The sequence below is a fragment of the Cyanistes caeruleus genome, chromosome 15 (assembly GCF_971803275.1).
Source record: "Cyanistes caeruleus chromosome 15, bCyaCae1.hap1.1, whole genome shotgun sequence".
Classification (NCBI taxonomy): domain Eukaryota; kingdom Metazoa; phylum Chordata; class Aves; order Passeriformes; family Paridae; genus Cyanistes; species Cyanistes caeruleus.
Window position 1 is genome coordinate 9430509 of NC_141715.1, and position 18900 is coordinate 9449408.

General features: G+C 42.5%; 2 protein-coding genes across 4 annotated transcripts; both read right to left on the minus strand.

Annotated features, from left to right (window-relative positions):
- Window positions 1-22: 22 nt before the first annotated feature.
- Window positions 23-3690, minus strand: TXNDC15 (thioredoxin domain containing 15). The gene is made up of 5 exons (XM_086851504.1): window positions 3564-3690; window positions 3107-3477; window positions 2415-2578; window positions 2088-2218; window positions 23-1401 (listed from the first exon to the last, which is right to left on the minus strand). The coding sequence occupies exons 1-5, from the start codon at window positions 3625-3627 to the stop codon at window positions 1205-1207; spliced, it is 927 nt and encodes a 308-aa protein (XP_086707630.1). The 5' UTR covers window positions 3628-3690; the 3' UTR covers window positions 23-1204.
- A 2954-nt stretch (window positions 3691-6644) lies between these two features.
- Window positions 6645-18854, minus strand: C15H5orf24 (chromosome 15 C5orf24 homolog). Of its 3 annotated transcripts, XM_086851507.1 has the most exons (3): window positions 18707-18854; window positions 10905-11334; window positions 6645-9007 (listed from the first exon to the last, which is right to left on the minus strand). In XM_086851507.1, the coding sequence occupies exons 2-3, from the start codon at window positions 11329-11331 to the stop codon at window positions 8967-8969; spliced, it is 468 nt and encodes a 155-aa protein (XP_086707633.1). In that variant the 5' UTR covers window positions 11332-11334; window positions 18707-18854; the 3' UTR covers window positions 6645-8966. The 3 variants fall into 3 exon arrangements, with proteins under 3 accessions (XP_086707633.1, XP_086707632.1, XP_023791837.1); XM_086851506.1 differs by lacking the exon at window positions 6645-9007 and having other exon boundaries at window positions 10641-11334; window positions 18707-18833; XM_023936069.2 differs by lacking the exons at window positions 6645-9007; window positions 18707-18854 and adding an exon at window positions 15017-15107 and having other exon boundaries at window positions 10641-11334.
- Window positions 18855-18900: the final 46 nt, after the last annotated feature.

The window sequence follows — 18900 nt, forward strand, 5'->3', positions numbered from 1 at the left end:
CAGATGGCAGAGGCAAGAATGCTCCAATTTATCATTACAATCTTTATTAATAACATCCATCCTAGCTTTATCTTCAGTCACACCGAAGTTTTACCAGTGGGGTTTCCTTTTTGGACACAGATATATACATGATCTCTGTTTTCCAGACGAAAAGATAGAGCCAGCAGAGAAATAGATGAAGAATTACGTTTACAGATATGAGCTGTCAAACATATGTCTTAAGACTGTCTTTGCTGTATCTTAGTTTAATTTGCTCTCTAAAGCACCCTATCACGGTACTCTGGCAAGCCTCCCCCATAATAAATACTATGCAGTCACATAATCCAAACCCCACACAACATACCAGTCCATACCTTATCCAAAGCCCTCCATACTAATCATAACTAAAAAAACCCCATAAATTCTTTATGTAGCCTCAAGTGGAGAGTGTGGAACTAGCAAACACGGTACTAGAAATTTAAATAAGCATCAAGACTGGTCTTGATAATTTAGGCAGGTCAGTTGAAGTTCAGAAATTGCATGTTTTTCCTTCTGAAAGAAAGCGACTTAAAAGGTTACACTAAAAACCTGATTTATTTTTTTAAAAAGGACAATCAATACAATTCCAACAGAAATGTGGTAAATAAGTTGCATACATACACAGAAATAGTGAGGTGAGCTTGGGAAGTAACTCTAAATCTCATAAAAACCTGCTACTAAATCAAAACTCAGAGCAAAGTAAATGAGAAGACCAGCACTGAACCCCAGTGCCAGAGGTGGGAACAGTCACCTCCAAGGGAGTGAAAAATAATTTAAAACATCTTCATAGTTCATTGTAAGAACAGTCAAACTAATGTATCAACACCTCCCTTCACCACCCTTTTTCCTTGCAGTTCCACACACAGACCAATGTGCTGTAAAAATCTTCCCTGATCTACAAATTAGAACTGTACCTCTAATTACATGAGTCCATTAAAAAAAGGTCAATCAGAGCAGCTTAATAAATACTTTAGTTCATGTTTTTTCATACTTGTTCACTTATACCTGTAATCACCACAAATGTGCCCCTTACAGATTCAGTAGTTGATAAATAAAGCAAATTTTTAGTCATTATTATAAATTACAGCCAACAAATTCAACAGTTCATTCTTAGGTACTTCCAGTCCATAGAAATTCCCACTTTACCAATAACTGGAAAATTTTGTCCCTGTTGGAACATGTGAGGTTATTCCTGATGTTCGTGCTCTTGTCCCGGGATGAGCCACCGGATGCTCTCGGTGCGAATGGTGGCGTACATGACAAAGCCAGCCAGGAAGAGCACAGAGAACAGCAGCAGCCAGTCTATGCCTTTTGTCAGAACACTGGGCAGGGGCCCTTCCCAGTCCTCCTCTGTCACAGCCACATTGCTTTTAGCTTCTATACCTAAAAAATAAAGCACTTGGTCAACATCATAATCGCTAAATACAGAGAAGCTGGTTCTATCTGGAGCTTTGTTCCTGCTCTCAAACTAAGGCTTAAACACAGGTAGACTTAAAATTTTGGTGAGATGGCCCCTGTGCATTAACATATACCCAGGATATAATTTACTTATATAAAAACTTAGTGATTTTTATGTGTATTTGCATAACAGAAGACTTGTTTTGTCCTCCCATAGCACAGCCTTGGCTAAGTTGTGGGGGCTTTTCAGCGCATGGAAATTTAATTTAAAGTGATTTTCAGGAATCTCATTTTTGTTCATTTCTGGAAATGCAGATCCACACAGCACTTCAATGTGGATTAGAAGAGACCTAGCTGGGTGGCAAAGAGAGTTTTATTTATTTCATTCTTAATTAAATCTTTGGGCAGAAAGATGTGCTCCATCCTTCTGGCAGCCTCTCCAGCTAAACCCCACTGTTCCACCTGCTCTGTGCCAGCAGCCCAAGGGGCTGAGTTTCTGCTCTCAGCACAGGCTGAAATCCAGCTCATGGCAACAGCTGATTAAGTGAACCTCTGCTGGGTCCTCTTAGGGACATTCATTTTAAAGAACATACACAGGGACAGGAAAGCCCAATTCGGACCTTAAAGCCAGCCTGTGCTTCCCACTGACAAACCAGAGCTGATTTACACACCTGTCTGGTTAAAGATGAAGTCTTTCAGGGTTTCCAGCGTTCTCTCTGTATGATTAAATCTAGCCATAGGTTTAGCACCTTGGAAAAGGAGGATATTTGGTACAGCCACAGTTCCAAATCTAGTTGATAAGCTACAGAAAGAAAAAAACAAAACATGAAGGAAATTAAATCTTCTGGAGGAAGAAATAAAGACAGTCACAATACTAAAACTGTTAGTTTCACAAAATAAAGTTGTCTTTTTTATGTAGGAAAAAAAGTCACTCCTGTTTTTAAAACTCAAAACTAACAGGAATAAATTGCAGCTAGAGCATAGGGAATGTGAGTTACCTGCTGTGCTGGGATGCATCCAGTGCCAGGAAGCGAAGAGTGGGAAATGCTCGGGGCAAAGAGTTAAAATGAGGTGCCAGGCTGGCAGAAAAGCGGCACCACGGTGTGTAGAACAGGACCAGTGTACAGTCACTGCTGTTTGGGTTCAGGAACTCCATCAGGTCCTTGGAGAAAGCATAAGAACAGACATGAACAATTACATATTTAACAGAGTTAAATTCTGTGCAGGGATGCAACATTCAGCAATCAGTTAGATACTTGGCAATACTGATCAAGCAGCTGCACCTTTTAAAACAGGTAGAGAATTGTACATAACCTTTTTTTAAAGTTATTTTAAAAGTTTATTACTTAAAAATATACATACACATAACTGTTAAAAGAAATGAGCTGGCACTAACTGTCATTAATGATTTCCGAGAGAAACACCAGAACACAGAGCAAGCTGGCAGTACCCTGCAGGCACAGAGATAACACACACAGGCACATGAAGCGAGCTGTAACTCCTTTTTTTTCTGCTCAGAATGCTGCAAAAAGCCTCCTTGCCCAGTCATATACGTTCTTCGGTATTACTGAGGACGTTACACAAGGAAATTCACTAAGTCAAGCACGGAAAGCAACAAGCTGACGGGGCATCTTCCAGCACCCTCAGGCGTTCACACCAGCAGCGGGCAGTGAGCGGGCCACCCGCGTACCTGGGACACATTCAGGATCTGCAGCGTGAAGCGCTCGATGCCCGTCGTGTTCCTCTCCTCGCAGTTCACCTTGGGAGCCTTGGCGCCGTCGGTGCCGTTCTGCTCCTCAGCGGGCGCGGGCAGCACGGCCTCCAGCACGGGCTGCTCCCGGGCCTGGGCGCCCGCGGGGTCGCTCCCCGCCGGCCCGCACGCATCGCCCGCGGCTGCCCCATCGCAAACCTCCACCGGGCCGCCGCTCGCCTCGGCCGGCACCGCCGACAGCAGCACGGGCTGCTCGGCCAGGGCCCCGCTGCCCAGCATCGCGTCCGCCATCTCGGCCGTGCGGTACCGCACCGGCTCGGGGCCGCCCGCGCTCCGCTCCGCCGCCGCCCCTGAGGGAGAGACAGGGACGGAGACAGGGGTCAGCTCCGCGGCCCGCCCGCCCCGCCACCGCCAACCCAGAGCCCCCTGGCCGCACCTGCGGGAAGGGTCGCACCGAGCCAGGCCAGCGCCAGCAGCAGCCGCCACACGCTCACCCACATCCCCGGCCCCGGGAGCCGCCACCGCGTCTCCCCGGACAACGAGCGCTTCCGCCGGATCCCCGGGACACTTCCAGTTCCGCTGCCCTCCGTATTTCCGTGGGAAGAGCCCTGAAGGGCTGGGGGTGGTGCTGGGGAGCGGGGCTGAGCCCTGGCCGTGATAGGTACAAAGAAAGTGGGTTTAAGCGAGTTTTCTCGCGGCCTCGCTGAAGCCCGAATTGGGAGTGTTCAGCCTGGTGACTTAACTATGGCATCCCAGAAGCTGAAGGGAATTTACAGGAAGAATGGGACAACACAAGCGCATGTTGTGACAGGACAAGGGAGAATGGTTTAGATCATATAATAGAAAAAAAATTCTTTATTAAAATTATTTTAAGAAAAAAATTACTGTGAGGGTGGTGAGGCCCTGGTTGCCCAGAGAAGCTGTGGTTGCCCCAGCCCGGTTTGGACGGGGCTTGGAGCAAGCTGGGATAGTGGAAGGTGTCCCTGCCGTGGCAGGGGCATGGGCCAAGTTGTTCAAAGTCTCTTCCAATCCAAACCATCCCATGACTCTGGGACCGCGCCTTGCAGGGCTCAGCCCGCACGGTGTGACCCGCTGCTGATGCTGCTGGAGGCGTTTCAGTGTTGATTTAAATGAGCTCAGGTTGGAAATTCTTGCAGCGAGGCAAGTGCCATCCCCTGGCCTCGGCAGGCTGCTGTGACTGGGCAGTGAGTGAGCTGTAACATCCCAAAGGCTGTTTACAAGCCGCTCGCAGCCCCAGCATTTCCTCACAGCCACATGAAGGATTTGCCTGCTCCCTCGTTAGGGAAGAACGGTCCCGTTTGGGAGTTGTTTGCACACAAACTGTTCCTTAACCTACAGCAGGCTGGGGTAAGGGTAAAACGCGGCAAACTAAAGGCATATTTTTAAAACTAAAAAGTAGACTTCTTTTTCAGCAGCTTATCAACTAAAGCTCCCAGGCAGAAAGGCAAGATAAATATTCCCATATTCCTTTTTGGGAAATTGTATTTTTCCTGTTGCAGAATTAGTTTTTACTTTATTTAATAGTGAAGCCTTCAGACTATTTGGAGCAGTTTGAAAGTGAACACATTTGAAAATGAACACATTATTTCAAGTGCTGATATCTTTTTAAATACACTTCCTTAAAACTGCCAGCAGTGCAAAATGACATTTTGCCAAAACTCTGCATCTGTCAAAAACTGATAGTTATGACCTATGGGAGCACGAACACACTGGAAAAGGGCAGGAAAAATCAAATACATGTGTATAAATGAAGATGGAGTAATTTATTACAGAAATGGGATTTGATGCTTTGTTTTTACTCATGTGTACTTCTCCAACTGTGTCATTCCTTACAGCACACATTTTCTCGCTTGAAGCTTTTTCTTTCAAAGTCCAATTTGCATAAGCACTAATAATGAGGACATATTTTAAAAATAGAAAACATGAGGTTTGCACATTGAGGGAAAATATTTAATTAGATTAGCTGATGCAGAGTAAGCCTGAAAGCAAAAGCACAAAGGGAATCCAAACTGGTGCAGACTAGCAAAGAACAAGCTGCCCCATTCCCCCTTCTCCTTATGTTTTAGTCAAAACAGCATTTTCAATTTGAAAATTACTTATCTGTGAATTTAATCTTAACATAATATCCTTCCTGCCATAACACAAATCAAAATAACAGTTTTTTTACGGTGACTGTAAGTAATCCGTGTTTAACAGGTACAACATGACTAATTCACTCTTTGTGCTGCTTAAAAGAGCTCACATCAAGGAGATGTAGAAGCATACAAGTGCCAGTCTAGCCCCAAAACAAGCCCTGGTGTCTCACCATACATGTAACTGAGGTTATGAAAAGGAAGAACCATTTTAAAGACCCCTTGAAGATGTGCAGTTTGCATAGCTGATACCCCAGCAGTGCTGGTCTGCCAGCATGAATAAATTCTGAACTGGTCCTGTCATCAGAAACCACACCTGGCCACACATACCTGCTGTGCACTGAGGAACAGACTCCCTGCAGCTTCCATCCTTCCATTCATTCCACGGCAGAGAACACAGAGCCACTGGAAGCAGTCAAGCAACTTCCAACACACCTGAAAAGGCTGGATTCTTGTTTGATACTATTTGTGACTGATGTAATAACGAATATTTAAGGTTTCCTCACAACAAATAAAATAATGCATGTTGCTCATGTCCAGGAACTGAGATTTTTAGACCAGCATGTAGCAAACTCTGTTCTGAACATATCCAGTAATCTTGAAAGACAAGTATTTAGAACTATCAGAATAGCCAACCAAAAAAAAAAAAAACCCAAAAAGCCAACCAACCAACCCAACCAACATACCAAATGTCCTTATCAGGTAAATTCAAAAAGTCTGCAAAGTAACAGCAACTGGTATTTGGAATGTTCCAACTCCAGATGTATTCAAAGCCTTTGAAAGTTCATGGAAAAGAAAAAGGGTGCTGGAGAGCAAGCAGAGGATGCAGGCCTGCAAGTCTGGACTGCAGCTTCTGGTGGGATTCCTGTTCTTCCCCAAAATTACTGAAAAACTTCAGTAAAGAGAAAAAAAGTGCTGAGTGTAGTGGTACATCTTACCAACACAGATAAATTGGAATATTCCTGGAATACAAGGATAAATACATCTTATTCATCACAGACTAATGAATTATGACCACCATTCCATGAAAATGTTATTTATGAGTACTTTCAAATTGATTTCCATGTGCAACAGAGGAAGAAGTTAGCAGTTGACTATTTATCCATACAGGGTTATAGCTCCTTTCCTCCCCTTTTCTCCTATTTGAGTGAAAGGACAAGAACAATTAAGTTACTGTCACACTGTTTTTAATTAATTAAAAAATAAGCAAGATTCCTCTACATCCTGACGCCTTGTAACTCAGAGTCTTTTTGCCTTAATGCAATCACACGTAATGTGCCTGTAATAATCAGGTAATGCTGTCAACTGGCATCTTCAGTCAGAATTTAAAAGATATTAAAAAAAAAAACAACAGGGAAAAATGGTTAGGTTTTAAAGTATTAACTTTATTAATAAATATACATCCATATGATGATGTAAGTACAGATCATGAACACTACTCCATTCCCATACACATAATTGCACACGAGTAGCTCAAGTTCATGGACATAAAAACATACACAGTATCTAATCAGGCTTTTTACAGCAGAGAACAGGGTGCTGATACTAGTTATTTAACAGATTACTGTTACCCACAAAGTAAACCTGTGGAAAAGCAAATGATGAAAGACTGAAGGAACAGAAAGTGGTTCAAATTTCAGAATACAGATTCTTCTATTTTGAAAAAAAGTCACAAGGAGAAAGATCTAGTCTCTACTAATGTCATAAATATATTTAGTGGGTTAAAATATATGCATTAAAATAGAGAAGAATAAACTTTTTGTAATCAGAAATGAAGTTTGCAGTTCCAAGTATTTATGATTGTTATCAGCTGTTTTAACTGTCAACTCTAAGGGTAGCATGAAGTATTATACTACATATAACAAAGAACAGCAGAGTCACAGATAATGAAACCATTGCACAAATGACTTCACATTGCTCTGCCTTTTAAAGCTCTTCAAAATGGGGGAGGGAGTTAAATTCTCATCTGAATTACTCAGTGTATTGTAGTTCCAGGTAATTCTCTTCACAGATACATCACTTTTCACTGACAAGGCTTGGCTTTGTCCTGACTAAACATTAAGATCCTTCAGACAAAATGAAAATATACTCATTCAGAAGAGAGAGATCTTTAATGGCTCTAGTTAATTTGATTACTTTAAACTAAATCCAAGATATAAAGAACATTGCCTTAATGACAAAGCTAAGTGCTGATTTTAAAAATACCATCTTTGATATCAAAGTCAGCTGCTTCTGATGGTATCTGATTTTTTTTCTGCCAAAATATGGTGCTAGCATCTTGAATCTGTCCAGTGCAAGACTTTATAGTAGCAAAATTATTTGGTTTTAAAGTTTAAGTAAATTTAATCAGAAAATGAATAGTAGTTACTATATGTATCTTAAACAGTGAACTTTATAGCATCGTTAAGGAGTAATAGCAAGCTAATACATTTCATTTATGTATAAATAAGACACTAGAAACTTGATAACTAAAAGAAATTATTAAAACCTAAACTTGACATGTCAGTCTTCTGAACAGTGTTAACACACAACAGTGATCCTAGCTTATGAATAGCTGAATTATGATATATAATATAAAATAAGCAATTTACCTTACAAGTAATGTTTTCATACTATGGGGGGAAAATGCCAGTTTTCCCATTGGTACTAATAAAGTTTAGGTATTAACATGCTGTTTCAGTGTTTTTCATGGAAAGAAAAGTGTTGAAAAAAGCACAATGTATTCTGCAGACTATATATAGGAAGAACAGAAGTATTTGAAAATTCCATTTTCTAGTCACTTTGAATCTCCTCTTTTTTTTGTCCCCCCACACGGCACCACTCTAGTCAGATATAAAATAAAGCAGATTTAGGAGATGCCAGCAATACATTTCTGGTCTCCTTCCTAAATCCAGGGTGCCAAACAGCACACTGCAGGCTCTCCGAACACTTTTCTATTTGATGCTCATCACTTCACAACTGACAACATTAATTAGTTTTTACTGGGATTATATTTAATCTGATATAATTAATAAACACTGTAATGAACAGAAATTGCTTAGGTGATTTCATTATTTCATCAGCATACTTGAATACAAATTATACTAGCAGAACAGCAATACATCTGCATTATCTCCTGACACACAGCAAAGCACCATTGAGTGGATGCACAAGTGAGGAACGGACAGGAGCAAACAGGATCAACAGGAGGAGGTAAGGAGTGGAGTTTCTCCAAGGTACAGTGGTGACATGCAACACGTTCCTTGCCAGAGAGGTGTGACACTCCTGCAGTTATACATTCAGCTGAAGATGACTGCTTGCCCAGCTGAGTTCAGGAAAGAACTTAAAGCAGTCTTTTGTTGAAAAATTATCTGATTAAAAACAGCCAATACAACACAGATCCTGAGGGTGAATGAACTCACGTTAGCATTTTGCAGGTGTCAGAAGTTATATCTTCTGAGAGAGACTGCTAAATTTCAGACTTGTGAGTTTGTTGAGGAACAGAACGTACAACTGGATTTCAGAGCTTCAGCATGAAGAAACTATTCCTTAGTAGCAATTTAGCTGCCATTAGTTCATCTATCGACTAAGGAGCCATCCAGTATAAGTTGAGGTTCATTGTCTTAGTTGCCAGTGCATACACAGCTCCCCCAAAACAATTCAACACACCTATTGTAAAGTACAGCAAAAGTCCAGCTCAATATGTGTTAGGCATCACTGGAACACCTGAAGGCTTGCTGCTTTTTTCCTGATAAAAAAGGTATGAAACATGACATCTGTTTCTTAAGTTGTCATCACTGAAATCAAGAGGTCTAATAAAAATGACAGCAGGCCAGAATAGCATTTATGTTAACAAAAATGACCATCATCATTACCCATTCAGCACAGGCTCAATTAACCCAAATTTTATTCTTTCCCAAATCTGCAAATTCTACATATTCCCCCTCCCCGGGTATTTCAAGCTACAAATTTATCATAAAGTCATTTTATATGTGAAATGACTTAGATGTAAACTTTCTTCCAAGTTAAAAAAAAAGTTTTAGTTTCAGTAAAATTAATTTAGAACAAACAATATGCAACATTGAGGACTGGTTGTTTTTTCTTTTGAAGTCTGAATGAAAGTATTTTACACACTCACACTCACACATTCTCCCACACTTAAAAAAAAAAATTACACACACCCAGTTGAAAAATGGAACATTTCTTTTGGGAGGAGAGGAGGTTTTAATTTGAGTCAAGAAAAGTATTTATAGTTAACCAACATTTTTTTCTGGCTTGCATGCATAGATAAATTACTCTGTATCTGGGATCTAGCAGTGCAGTAAACTGCATCCTGTTTGCATCAGCTATACAGTTTGCTTTTATAAATCATGAAAATGGTGTCCTTTGGTAGATATATAAGCTTCCATAACTTAAATATAGTATAAATGAGTAACAATGAAATAACTATTTCCAGGAATATCTGGCAAAACTGAGTCTAAAAATTTGGCAACAGTGTCTATTTAAAAAGTTTAATTTGTAAACATTATAGATTATTACTTTAAAAGCTATTAAACTGTCACCATCTAAGCACAGATTTGAAAGGCAAAAGCCAGGGTAAATAGCTATTTACAGATTTAAGAACATACTGTTAATTATTAATCAAGTGCCTAACTAGAATGAACAGTACTTTATGTCTTATAAAATATTTCAAATTTCAGAGAATCATTTGTGGTTTGGTATATGTACTATTAGGCATTTCAAAATAACCTAGCAGAATCCTGTAGCAGTGTAGCTAAAAGAACAGCTCTCACCTAAAGGCAAAGTAATTTGTCTTGCTTTGTAAGGCGCTGTGAAGCTGTAACACACTGTACAAATACTCAGGTTTCTTTAATATCTTCCAAAATATTTTTGGAGCATTAGCTGAAATTCACTTAATGCTACAACTCCAGAAATAAAAGCCACCAGAAATCACTTTAGAAAAAAAGGTTGGGTTTTTTTTGTTTAAGTTTTTAAGTCTATTTTAAGTCTATCTGAGGTCTGTAGAAAGTCCTGCAGAAGTGGAAAATGTGGCTTGCTACTTTGTTTATCAATTTTTTCATACCAAGTAAGAATTGGGTAAGTTGCTCATTGTGGGCCAGGCCACATCATGAACCATCAGCCAGCTAATTTCTGTCCTCCTTATTTTGATTATTTAATGCATAGCCACACATCTAGATTTATGAGAAATTGAACTTAAAACTTGGGACATGGACATTACTTAAGTATCAACACCAAGGCATAATGTGTCATTTTAGACTTCCTTATAAATTATGATTTAAAATCAACAGAAGCTTTAAACTAAAAGCTTTTTAAACTAAAGCCTTCTCAACATTCTGTGAAAGTTATTAATTGCACCCCTAGGTTATGGCATTATTGGAATAAAATCTAGAAGCTCAGGCTTAAGCAAACATTACAAGAAAACTCAAGAAACATGCCCAAAATCAGCATAAAGCAGATTAGTAAGGAGTTACTCATTCCCTCCCTTCATTCATTAGGCTGTTTGATTTTGCTGCTGGTTTCACCAGCAGCATGGACTCCTCTGTTATGCACCATAGGGTAAGGAAAAGCCGCACTGCCACAAGTATAATTTAGATTTGCAAGCCGTGATAGAGCTTTAATGCTACCTGGAGGTCTGCCTGGGCTGACTTTGTATCCTGCTGCTTTAGTTGTACCCAAGGGTCTGCCTGGACTTGTCTTAAATCCAGCTGCTTTGGTGGTCCCCAGGGGTCGGCCTGTGCTGGTTCGGTACCCTGCTGATTTCGTGGTCCCTGACGGCCTTCCACGTTTCCCGGAGCGGTTGAGGTTTTTCTTTTTCTTTAGTTCATCTTTTGTCTCTATATTCCTGCCACTTGTGGTCTGCAAGTGGGAGTCGTTCAAGGCATCTTGTCTCTGGCAGGCAATGGGTTTGTGGCTGACTGCGTGGCTGTACTTGCTCTGCTGTGTGGCGTAGAGGTCAAACTGATCCGCAGCCCTCACATTGTCTTCGTTCAGGCAAGAGCTCTTGCCGGTCCCACAGAAAGCTGGATTACTGCTGGCAACAGGGTGCATCATTTTCTACCAAAAACAGGAGAGGGAAATATGTATCAATATACCATAATTCTGCAGTGTTCCACAAAAGAGAATCTTTCAAAAGCTACCTCTGTTTCATAAATTAGTCCAAACTACTTTGTCTATTTTTAGTAAACAGTATTGATGTCAGTAAATTTCTTTTAAAATTAGTTTTATTAAGCCTTCACTTGAGACACATAGTTAAAAAGGACAGTTTAAAATATGTATTATTCACATAGGTATAACTAGGGAAGAAGTAAAAAAAATGAACAACAGCATTTCAGCAACCAAGATCGACAATATTTGCTCATCTACGGTTCCAAAACCTTCCTAACCACGTCTCATCTAAATTTTAGTTGCTCTAGCTCTAAGATTTGTATGTGAGTCAGCTGTAAACCAAAGAAAGATATAACTCTCTTGGTATAGCAGACATAGGAGCCTAAAGTTTTTTTGCTTAACTGCAGCAAAAGAATAAAGTGCTAATCAGTTTTCTTATTTCACATCACAGTAAATGTCAAAGAAATAAACACATAAGGCATTTGGGCAACACAACGGTGCCATAGTTGGGAAAGCAGAGGGATGAAATGAATTTGTAACAAAGTACAAGATGCTGGATTGCAGAAATGCCTCTACTGTCCTAGTTAGACTACATACAAACTGCTAGCAATGCCAGCACTGAGATATGTTGATATTGTTGGCATTGCCAACAACTCTGGGAAAAAAAGCAATTACATCTTCCATTCAACCATACTGGTTCTACAACTTAAATAAGCTGCAAATACTCAAAGTCTAAACCAGTAATATTTAGCCATGCTGAAGATAAAATTAAGCCAATAAATATGTGGTCCTTCAGAGTATTTCTATGTCTTAGAGCCACATCTAAGACATCGAAAGTGTCTTCCCATGGTAAAATTTCACAAGTACATAAGGTCTGGAAGATTTATTATCTTTTCCCTACAATCACTCTGGAATATCACCTACAGCAACACAATTTAAACTCTACTATTGATTACTGAATTTATTTGTCAGTTATGAATGCTTCCTGCCAGCCAGAGAGAAAGCGCACAGCACAGTCTATTTACCCTGGAGTAAATCCCCGTGCTCTTTTCTCCTGATTACAAAGGATACATTCCCTGTTGGAACACTCAGTCTACCCTGGCTTGTCAAAGGCACATTACAGTGTGCATTACTCTTGTGCAAATATATGAATATGGGTTTATGTCAAATAGTGAAATTATGATAGTAATACAGTTTAAATATTAGATGTTCTAGCAGAGATAATCCAAGTGCTACAATCCTGGTGATTTGCATGGGGTACAGTAGAACAAAAGTGAAACCACTGTTATTGCAGCTGTTAACATCCAAACAAAACAACTAAGAATAGTTGCAAGCCTGCACTTAGCAAAGGGCAAAGGAAATAAGCTCAGGTCAAGAGACCAGACAGACTTTTCTGTGCAGCAATACAAAAGGAAGCTGAAGGTTTTCTACAATTAGCAGTCAAAAAAATGTTACCTTTCTTTAACCCCACTAAAAAAGTGCCTGCAATATCACAAAAAATACCTGAGATTTTTCATTATATGGAACTGCAAACATGAGGGTTCTGTCATGCCCTTTTGCTACAGAGGGTAAAACCCAGCAGCTCTGAAAGGCTGTTCAGCTGTTTGTTGATCCACTACAGACACTTGGAGTGGTGAGCAGCATTCTTGTCTCAGTACTCATTTTAAACACAGGAATATTGGCTTTGGCCCCAAAAAACTGCTCCCAGCTCAACTGCCACAAAGAAGGGCCAGTTGAGCTGCCCAGTATCCAAGGAACACACCAGAGCTGGGAGAAGGCACTGAATAAAAGCAGGGGCTCCTGGTATTTCTCATGAGACCAACCAGGCTCACACTCACTCCTGTGTTACATTCTTATTCTCTGCTTCTTCTCCTCATTACATTTGGGGGGAGTTTTCCATCCATCTTTCTGGGGGAGAACCATCAAAAGAACTCCCAGACAGTGAAAATATTCTGCTGTAGCTGACAAATGCTGCAGCTTCATCACCATATGTGTGTGCTTTGTGTCTGCTGCAATACCACCGACAAAAACTGACTTCAAACACAAGCCCTGGCTGATGATAATTTACCTTCCATCTGGCAGCAACCAGCATCACTGGAATGGATGAACGAAGAAAGACAGTACAAATCAGTAACTGTTTAAAATTTCTTTCTAGAGGAAGCTTAACAAAACCTCCAATCTCAGTGGAAGACTGCCAATAGGATTTTTTTTAATGCATCCCCCCATTTTTCATCAAACCATGCAAATTTCAAGTAGTAGCCAAGGTTCCTCTTCTATCTTCTTTAAGACTTCTTTGGAAAAGTTTTAAAAGGAAATCTGTAATCAAGCTTAATTACCCTAACATGGAATCTCCAGCATAATTTTCCTTCATTCACATTACAGTAGGGAATAAAAGAATGTAGAGAGTCTATCTGTAGAGTGGAAGCAGGTTTCTTGGCAGGGAGTTATACAATATAAAAGAGAATTGGTATAAAATGCAAAGCTATGCCAATTTAAAAATTATACTCTAGCTAAATTGTATAGCTAAACATATACAACTTTGTGTGTAATCATTCTTGAATAAAACCCTCCAAAAAGTTCCAATAAGATAGAACTTTCTTGATTTAAACCTGTGAAAGTATTTGCAACAGTTTACTTAAATCAGTTTTTAAACTGATTTAACTGACTGCCTGAATATCTCTATATCAACAAACAGTTAAGATGAGGCACTATAACAAGGAAATTTAGTTGTACTTGAAAAAGATTTGACGGAAAGTGACTGAGAAGGATTTTCTATATAGATATTTTAGTGCCTGGTAATTTATATCTATACAAATGCTGGAGAAGGGAGGAGACACTGGATAAGCTGGCTTTGAGAAAAGAGAGGCAGCTTCTCATGCAACAAAGCACAAAAGTTCCACCACTGCTAGAAAGAAACAGAACAATCCAGCTGGGACCCAGAAAGCTTTGCTACAGGGGGATGCCTGGACATGGTCATGACTCCTCCTCGTATCCCTAAAATACAGCTTAACACACAGCTCTAGCTCACTGCTGCTAAGGCTCCCAAGTATTGTTATGGCCCATCTCTGTCTCCAGGCTTTCCTCCTGCAGGAAATTCCCATTCATGACCTGTTCACTACAAAGAATTGAAGTTTCAAAGCTACTCAAATCACATTACGTAAAAGCATCCTCTTGGGTTGTGATGTGATGCCATCTTCGGCTTTCAAACATCATACCTTGCCTATCATGAGCATGATTTAGCTGCCAGTGTAGATAAGATGAAACCTTTAATAAGCAGAGAAGTTCAAAGCCCCCCAAAACAGGCACTTGCAGTAGTTATTTTATGCTGAGTTCTGGACCCAAGACCCATTATCTGCATTGAGCAGAATAATCAGTCCCAGCACAAGCAACAGGCAACTGCTCTGCTCTCACCCACCCCAGCCTGTCTTCTGTGGCCTGGTGAGCACCGGAACAGACCTGACTCAGCAAGTGCCTCTGACTTCTGCCAAAACACACCTGAATCACAGCAAAACTGCACAAAACTCGAAGTCCATCTATATTACATCTTTTCAAATTATGAATATCAGGAAGGGTAAACTCACACCAACAGGGACAATTTTGCTTTTAATGAGGGTTAGCATAAAACACCCACTTGTTTTTCTGAGGTTTTTCACCGCTGAGCTTGCAATAGTTTCCACAGTATCGATGGGGCTGTGGGAGGCTGTAGCAGCACATTTTCATCATCATCCAACACATACAAAGTATGTGACTCGCTACTTAACAACACAAGCAGTCACAAGCATCATTTGTGCACAGCTCCCTGAAGGTCACTGCTGCCAGTGAATGCTGCGGGAGTAGAGCACAGGCCCAGCTCTGTTCAGGATCCCTCATAAAGGACATTCTATGCTGAGCTCCACGGCCCTGGGGAGCGTCACAGAGCTCCTTTGCTTTGCAGGGGGGTTGAGCAGCAACAGCAGCAAGAGGAATATTTTCCGTTTCAAGACCACAACAGAAATATGGTGTCTATTCTGTACTTCTCTCTTAGGACAGCATGTGTGAGAAATCCTTTCATCACTCACTGAGAAGAATTAATTCTATCAATTTAAATGTTTTTCACATGTCCCTTTTATTGTCAGCTCCTTTTCTACACATTAACTCTTGCTAAAGCATGGCCTTACCCAGTTTTTAAAACGCTGTAACTGCTTGCTTTCACAAAGATGCACCTTACCTGGAGTATTCACATAAATGTATGTATTTTAAAAATACTAAGTATGAAATTCTATCAGTGGCACAATATACACTGTTAACACCTGAACCTACAGTTGAAATCTTATCTACTTGTGAAGCTCGATAACCAGCTTTTCCTCCACTGTGCTTATGAAGCTCATTCCGCAGTTGGTACATAATATGATTTTTCTCACCATTTGACACCAGGCAAAATATATTAAAAACTGCCAAAATATAAGAAGTAATTTTTTTACAGCAGTGACTTGCTAGAGTTACTACATGACAACACAAGATAAATCAAGAGACAAAGTAATTTTGGAAACAGTTTATTTCTCAATTATTCTTAGAAATGAAGAGTTCCCCAAGCAATGCAACTTTCAAGTATGGTCCTTCCCCTGATGACCCAGCGTCATTTCCGTATGACAGAAGTTAAGAGTTATTTGGAGCTAAACACCTACCCCCTTCAAACTCCCCTTCCCCAGACGTGCCAGGCAGAGTAGGAGCCTTCCCTCACCAGCATCTGTGCCTCCTGCTCCTCATCACAGAGCTGCAACCTGGGTGCGGTCTCCGTGCCCCCGGGAGTTCAAGTCCTTTGACTCAAACACCCTAGGAGAAACAAAGCTCTCCAAAGCCTAAGCACCAGCTTTGTATTACAGACAAAGCTCAACTGCTCTCACAAAGAGTTGATGTTGGCAAGCACCACTAGGCTAAGTGTCAAGTAAACTGAACTTTAAGGGTTCACTCATTATTTGATTGCAAAAGCAGGCAAACAATTGTTAGGCTTTCTGACCTTAAAAACCAAATAAGCCATATCCAAGGGCAGAGTTTCACTAGATGCGAATATCAGCAAGGATGTCAGCTGACTTCTTCCCACCCCAAAATTAAGATCATATGTGATGATGATGATGATGAACAGGACACCTTGAAAGGCTTCACAAAAATTAAGGAAGATGGCATCAATGATTTAATTACCTGTGCACCTCCAGTCACAGTGACACAATGTCAGTTTGGTTTCGTAATCAACAGAAACCAGTCCGAATCCGCCCCTTTTTCTGAACAGGACAATCTTGCCCTTTCCTCTTCTCCCACATTCCCACTCCTTCTGCCAACACTAAGTGTTGTGCAAGAGCAGGACAAATCAACAGCAGGGATATGATCCAGGTGAAAACTAACCCAACAAGAAAGCAAAAGCAACAGTGTGTAGGCATGGGGGCAACAGAGTAACAGAAGTCCATATTTCCATTAGCAGAGAGACAGTCCCAGGTCAGCGTAAACCACATTAACCACTGGCTACCACTGACCCGACTCCCAGGTAACGCTACTTAAAAAAAACCCAAACCAACAAGGTCTCAAAAAGATGGTCTTAGAGGACATCAAAGATCTGGATGACAGGCATGACAAGTCCCAAACACAGCACAGGGAATGGAGGTTGGAGAAAAACCCCAGAGCTAGGGATGGAGCAGCACAGAATGGAGCAGCCATCAGGCTAGACAGACTGGCTTAGGAGAGTACTCAGAAACTGCACCCTCATTATTCTGTGGTTCTGCAATTACCAAACTTCAAGGCAAACCAAATAAGCATATGAATGTTGGAGCAGGTAGAGGTGGATCTTTATAAAGAAAGGATTATTAGTGTTTGTGAATTGTCCATTCACCTCAAGGGGCTATTCCCAAATAAAAAGGAGCAGCCCTTGCCGCAGCCTAGAACAAGGGCTTTGAGGAGCTGGAGATGCTTATTCATCTCCGTGGGTGTTCTTGCCCACCCGCTCTTCTCCCCAGGGCTGCAGTCTCGAACAATAGCTCGAGAGGTAAGAGGTGCTCATTCATCTCAGTGGGTGTTCTCACCTACCCTCTCTCCTTTCCCTAGCCTGCTACCACACAAAAGGACTTTCAAGCTTAAGAGATGGATCAAGCATCTCCCTCCTGACGTGCATTTTCAGTGTTTCTCTGTGACGGGACCTTACAGAAGGCTCTGGACACCTGTCCACACCCCAGCAGTGCAAAGGGCTCTGAATACCTGTTCACACACCCAAACACAGCCACGGCAGTGTCCTTGTGACAGACTGCAGAAAGACGAAGTCTACTTGTTGAATCTGTTCAACAATGGCCAAGAGAAAAACATGCTGGACTACTTTTATTTAAGGTTGCATCTAAAATATGAGGGATACGGGTACAGACACACACACATACACAAAATTCTAAGAGAAACTGGGGCATCTGAAGACTGGAATAGAAATAAATCATTATTTAAGAAATATTTTAACCGAGTGCCACTCCCACCCTTTCATTTCACACAAATAAAAAACACATGGATCAAAATAACTGTTAATCCAGGCAGAACTGCACACAAATTTAAGGCGCAACTATTCACTAATTAATTACCCCCGAAAGACTATGCACAAAACTATCCGTAATTGTCCACGAGAATACCCAGCACTGACACGCGTTATGTCAGAACGCAAAGAGGCACAGAAAGGACACAGTGTGGCTCCCCAGGTACCCCTGGATGCGCAGGTGAGCGAAGGCACCCGCTACTTCTGAGTGTCGGTAAATACATCCATGGGCTGTACACACACATCCAGATGCCCCACGCGAATGGGAATATGCTCGAAGTAAACAGCGCTGCACACGCACCAGCCCCACGCACGGAGCTGCGGCTGCTGAAGGGAAGGAACAATTCCCGGCCGCAGGCTGGAGAGCAGGAGGGCCCAGCCCCACCTGGAGCGGCCAAGGGCCGGCTGAGGGGACAAAGGGGCGGCACAGCTCCCTCCGACTCAGCCGGGGACAGCGCGCCGGGGATGGCCTCGCGTGTCCCGCGTCCCGCGCGGGGGGCAGGGACAGGGCCCGGCCCTCGGCCCGGGGCACGGCCGGGCGGGGACAGCGAGGCAGGAGGCGATGGCGCAGCTCCCCTCGCGCGGCCCCGCGGGGCCCGGGCACCGCACCCCGGGGCGAGGAGAGCGCGGGATCACCCTCAGCGGCGGGGAGGGGAGCGGAGGGGGGAGAGGAGAGCCTCGCTCCGCTCCCCTCCCCCGCCGGCCGCGGCTCCATCTTGCCCGCCCGCCGCCTCCCACCGCGCGGAGCAGGGGCCGGGGCCCGCGGGCCCGACCCGCACCTACCTGAGAAGCTCGGGGCGGCGGAGGCGGCGGGCGGAGCGGCCGCCTCCCCACACCGCGCCGGGCGGCTGCAGGGAGGGGACGGGCGCAGGGGAGGGAGCGGCGCTGCGGCGGGCGCGGGCGGCGGGGCGGGCGGGGCGCGCTCCCGAGTGGGGCCGCGCCGCGGGGGCGCGCGCGGGGCGGGGCCGGTGAGGCCC

Excerpts from the sequence above, each read along its gene's own strand:
- C15H5orf24 (XM_086851506.1), bottom strand. The coding sequence starts at position 11,331 with ATGATGCACCCTGTTGCCAGCAGTAATCCAGCTTTCTGTGGGACCGGC.
- TXNDC15 (XM_086851504.1), bottom strand. The coding sequence starts at position 3,627 with ATGTGGGTGAGCGTGTGGCGGCTGCTGCTGGCGCTGGCCTGGCTCGGT. Across the intron at positions 2,219-2,414 it reads GATGCATCCCAGCACAGCAG|CTTATCAACTAGATTTGGAA; the intron begins GTAACTCACATT and ends TTCTTTCTGTAG. Across the intron at positions 1,402-2,087 it reads CTTCATCTTTAACCAGACAG|GTATAGAAGCTAAAAGCAAT; the intron begins GTGTGTAAATCA and ends TTTATTTTTTAG.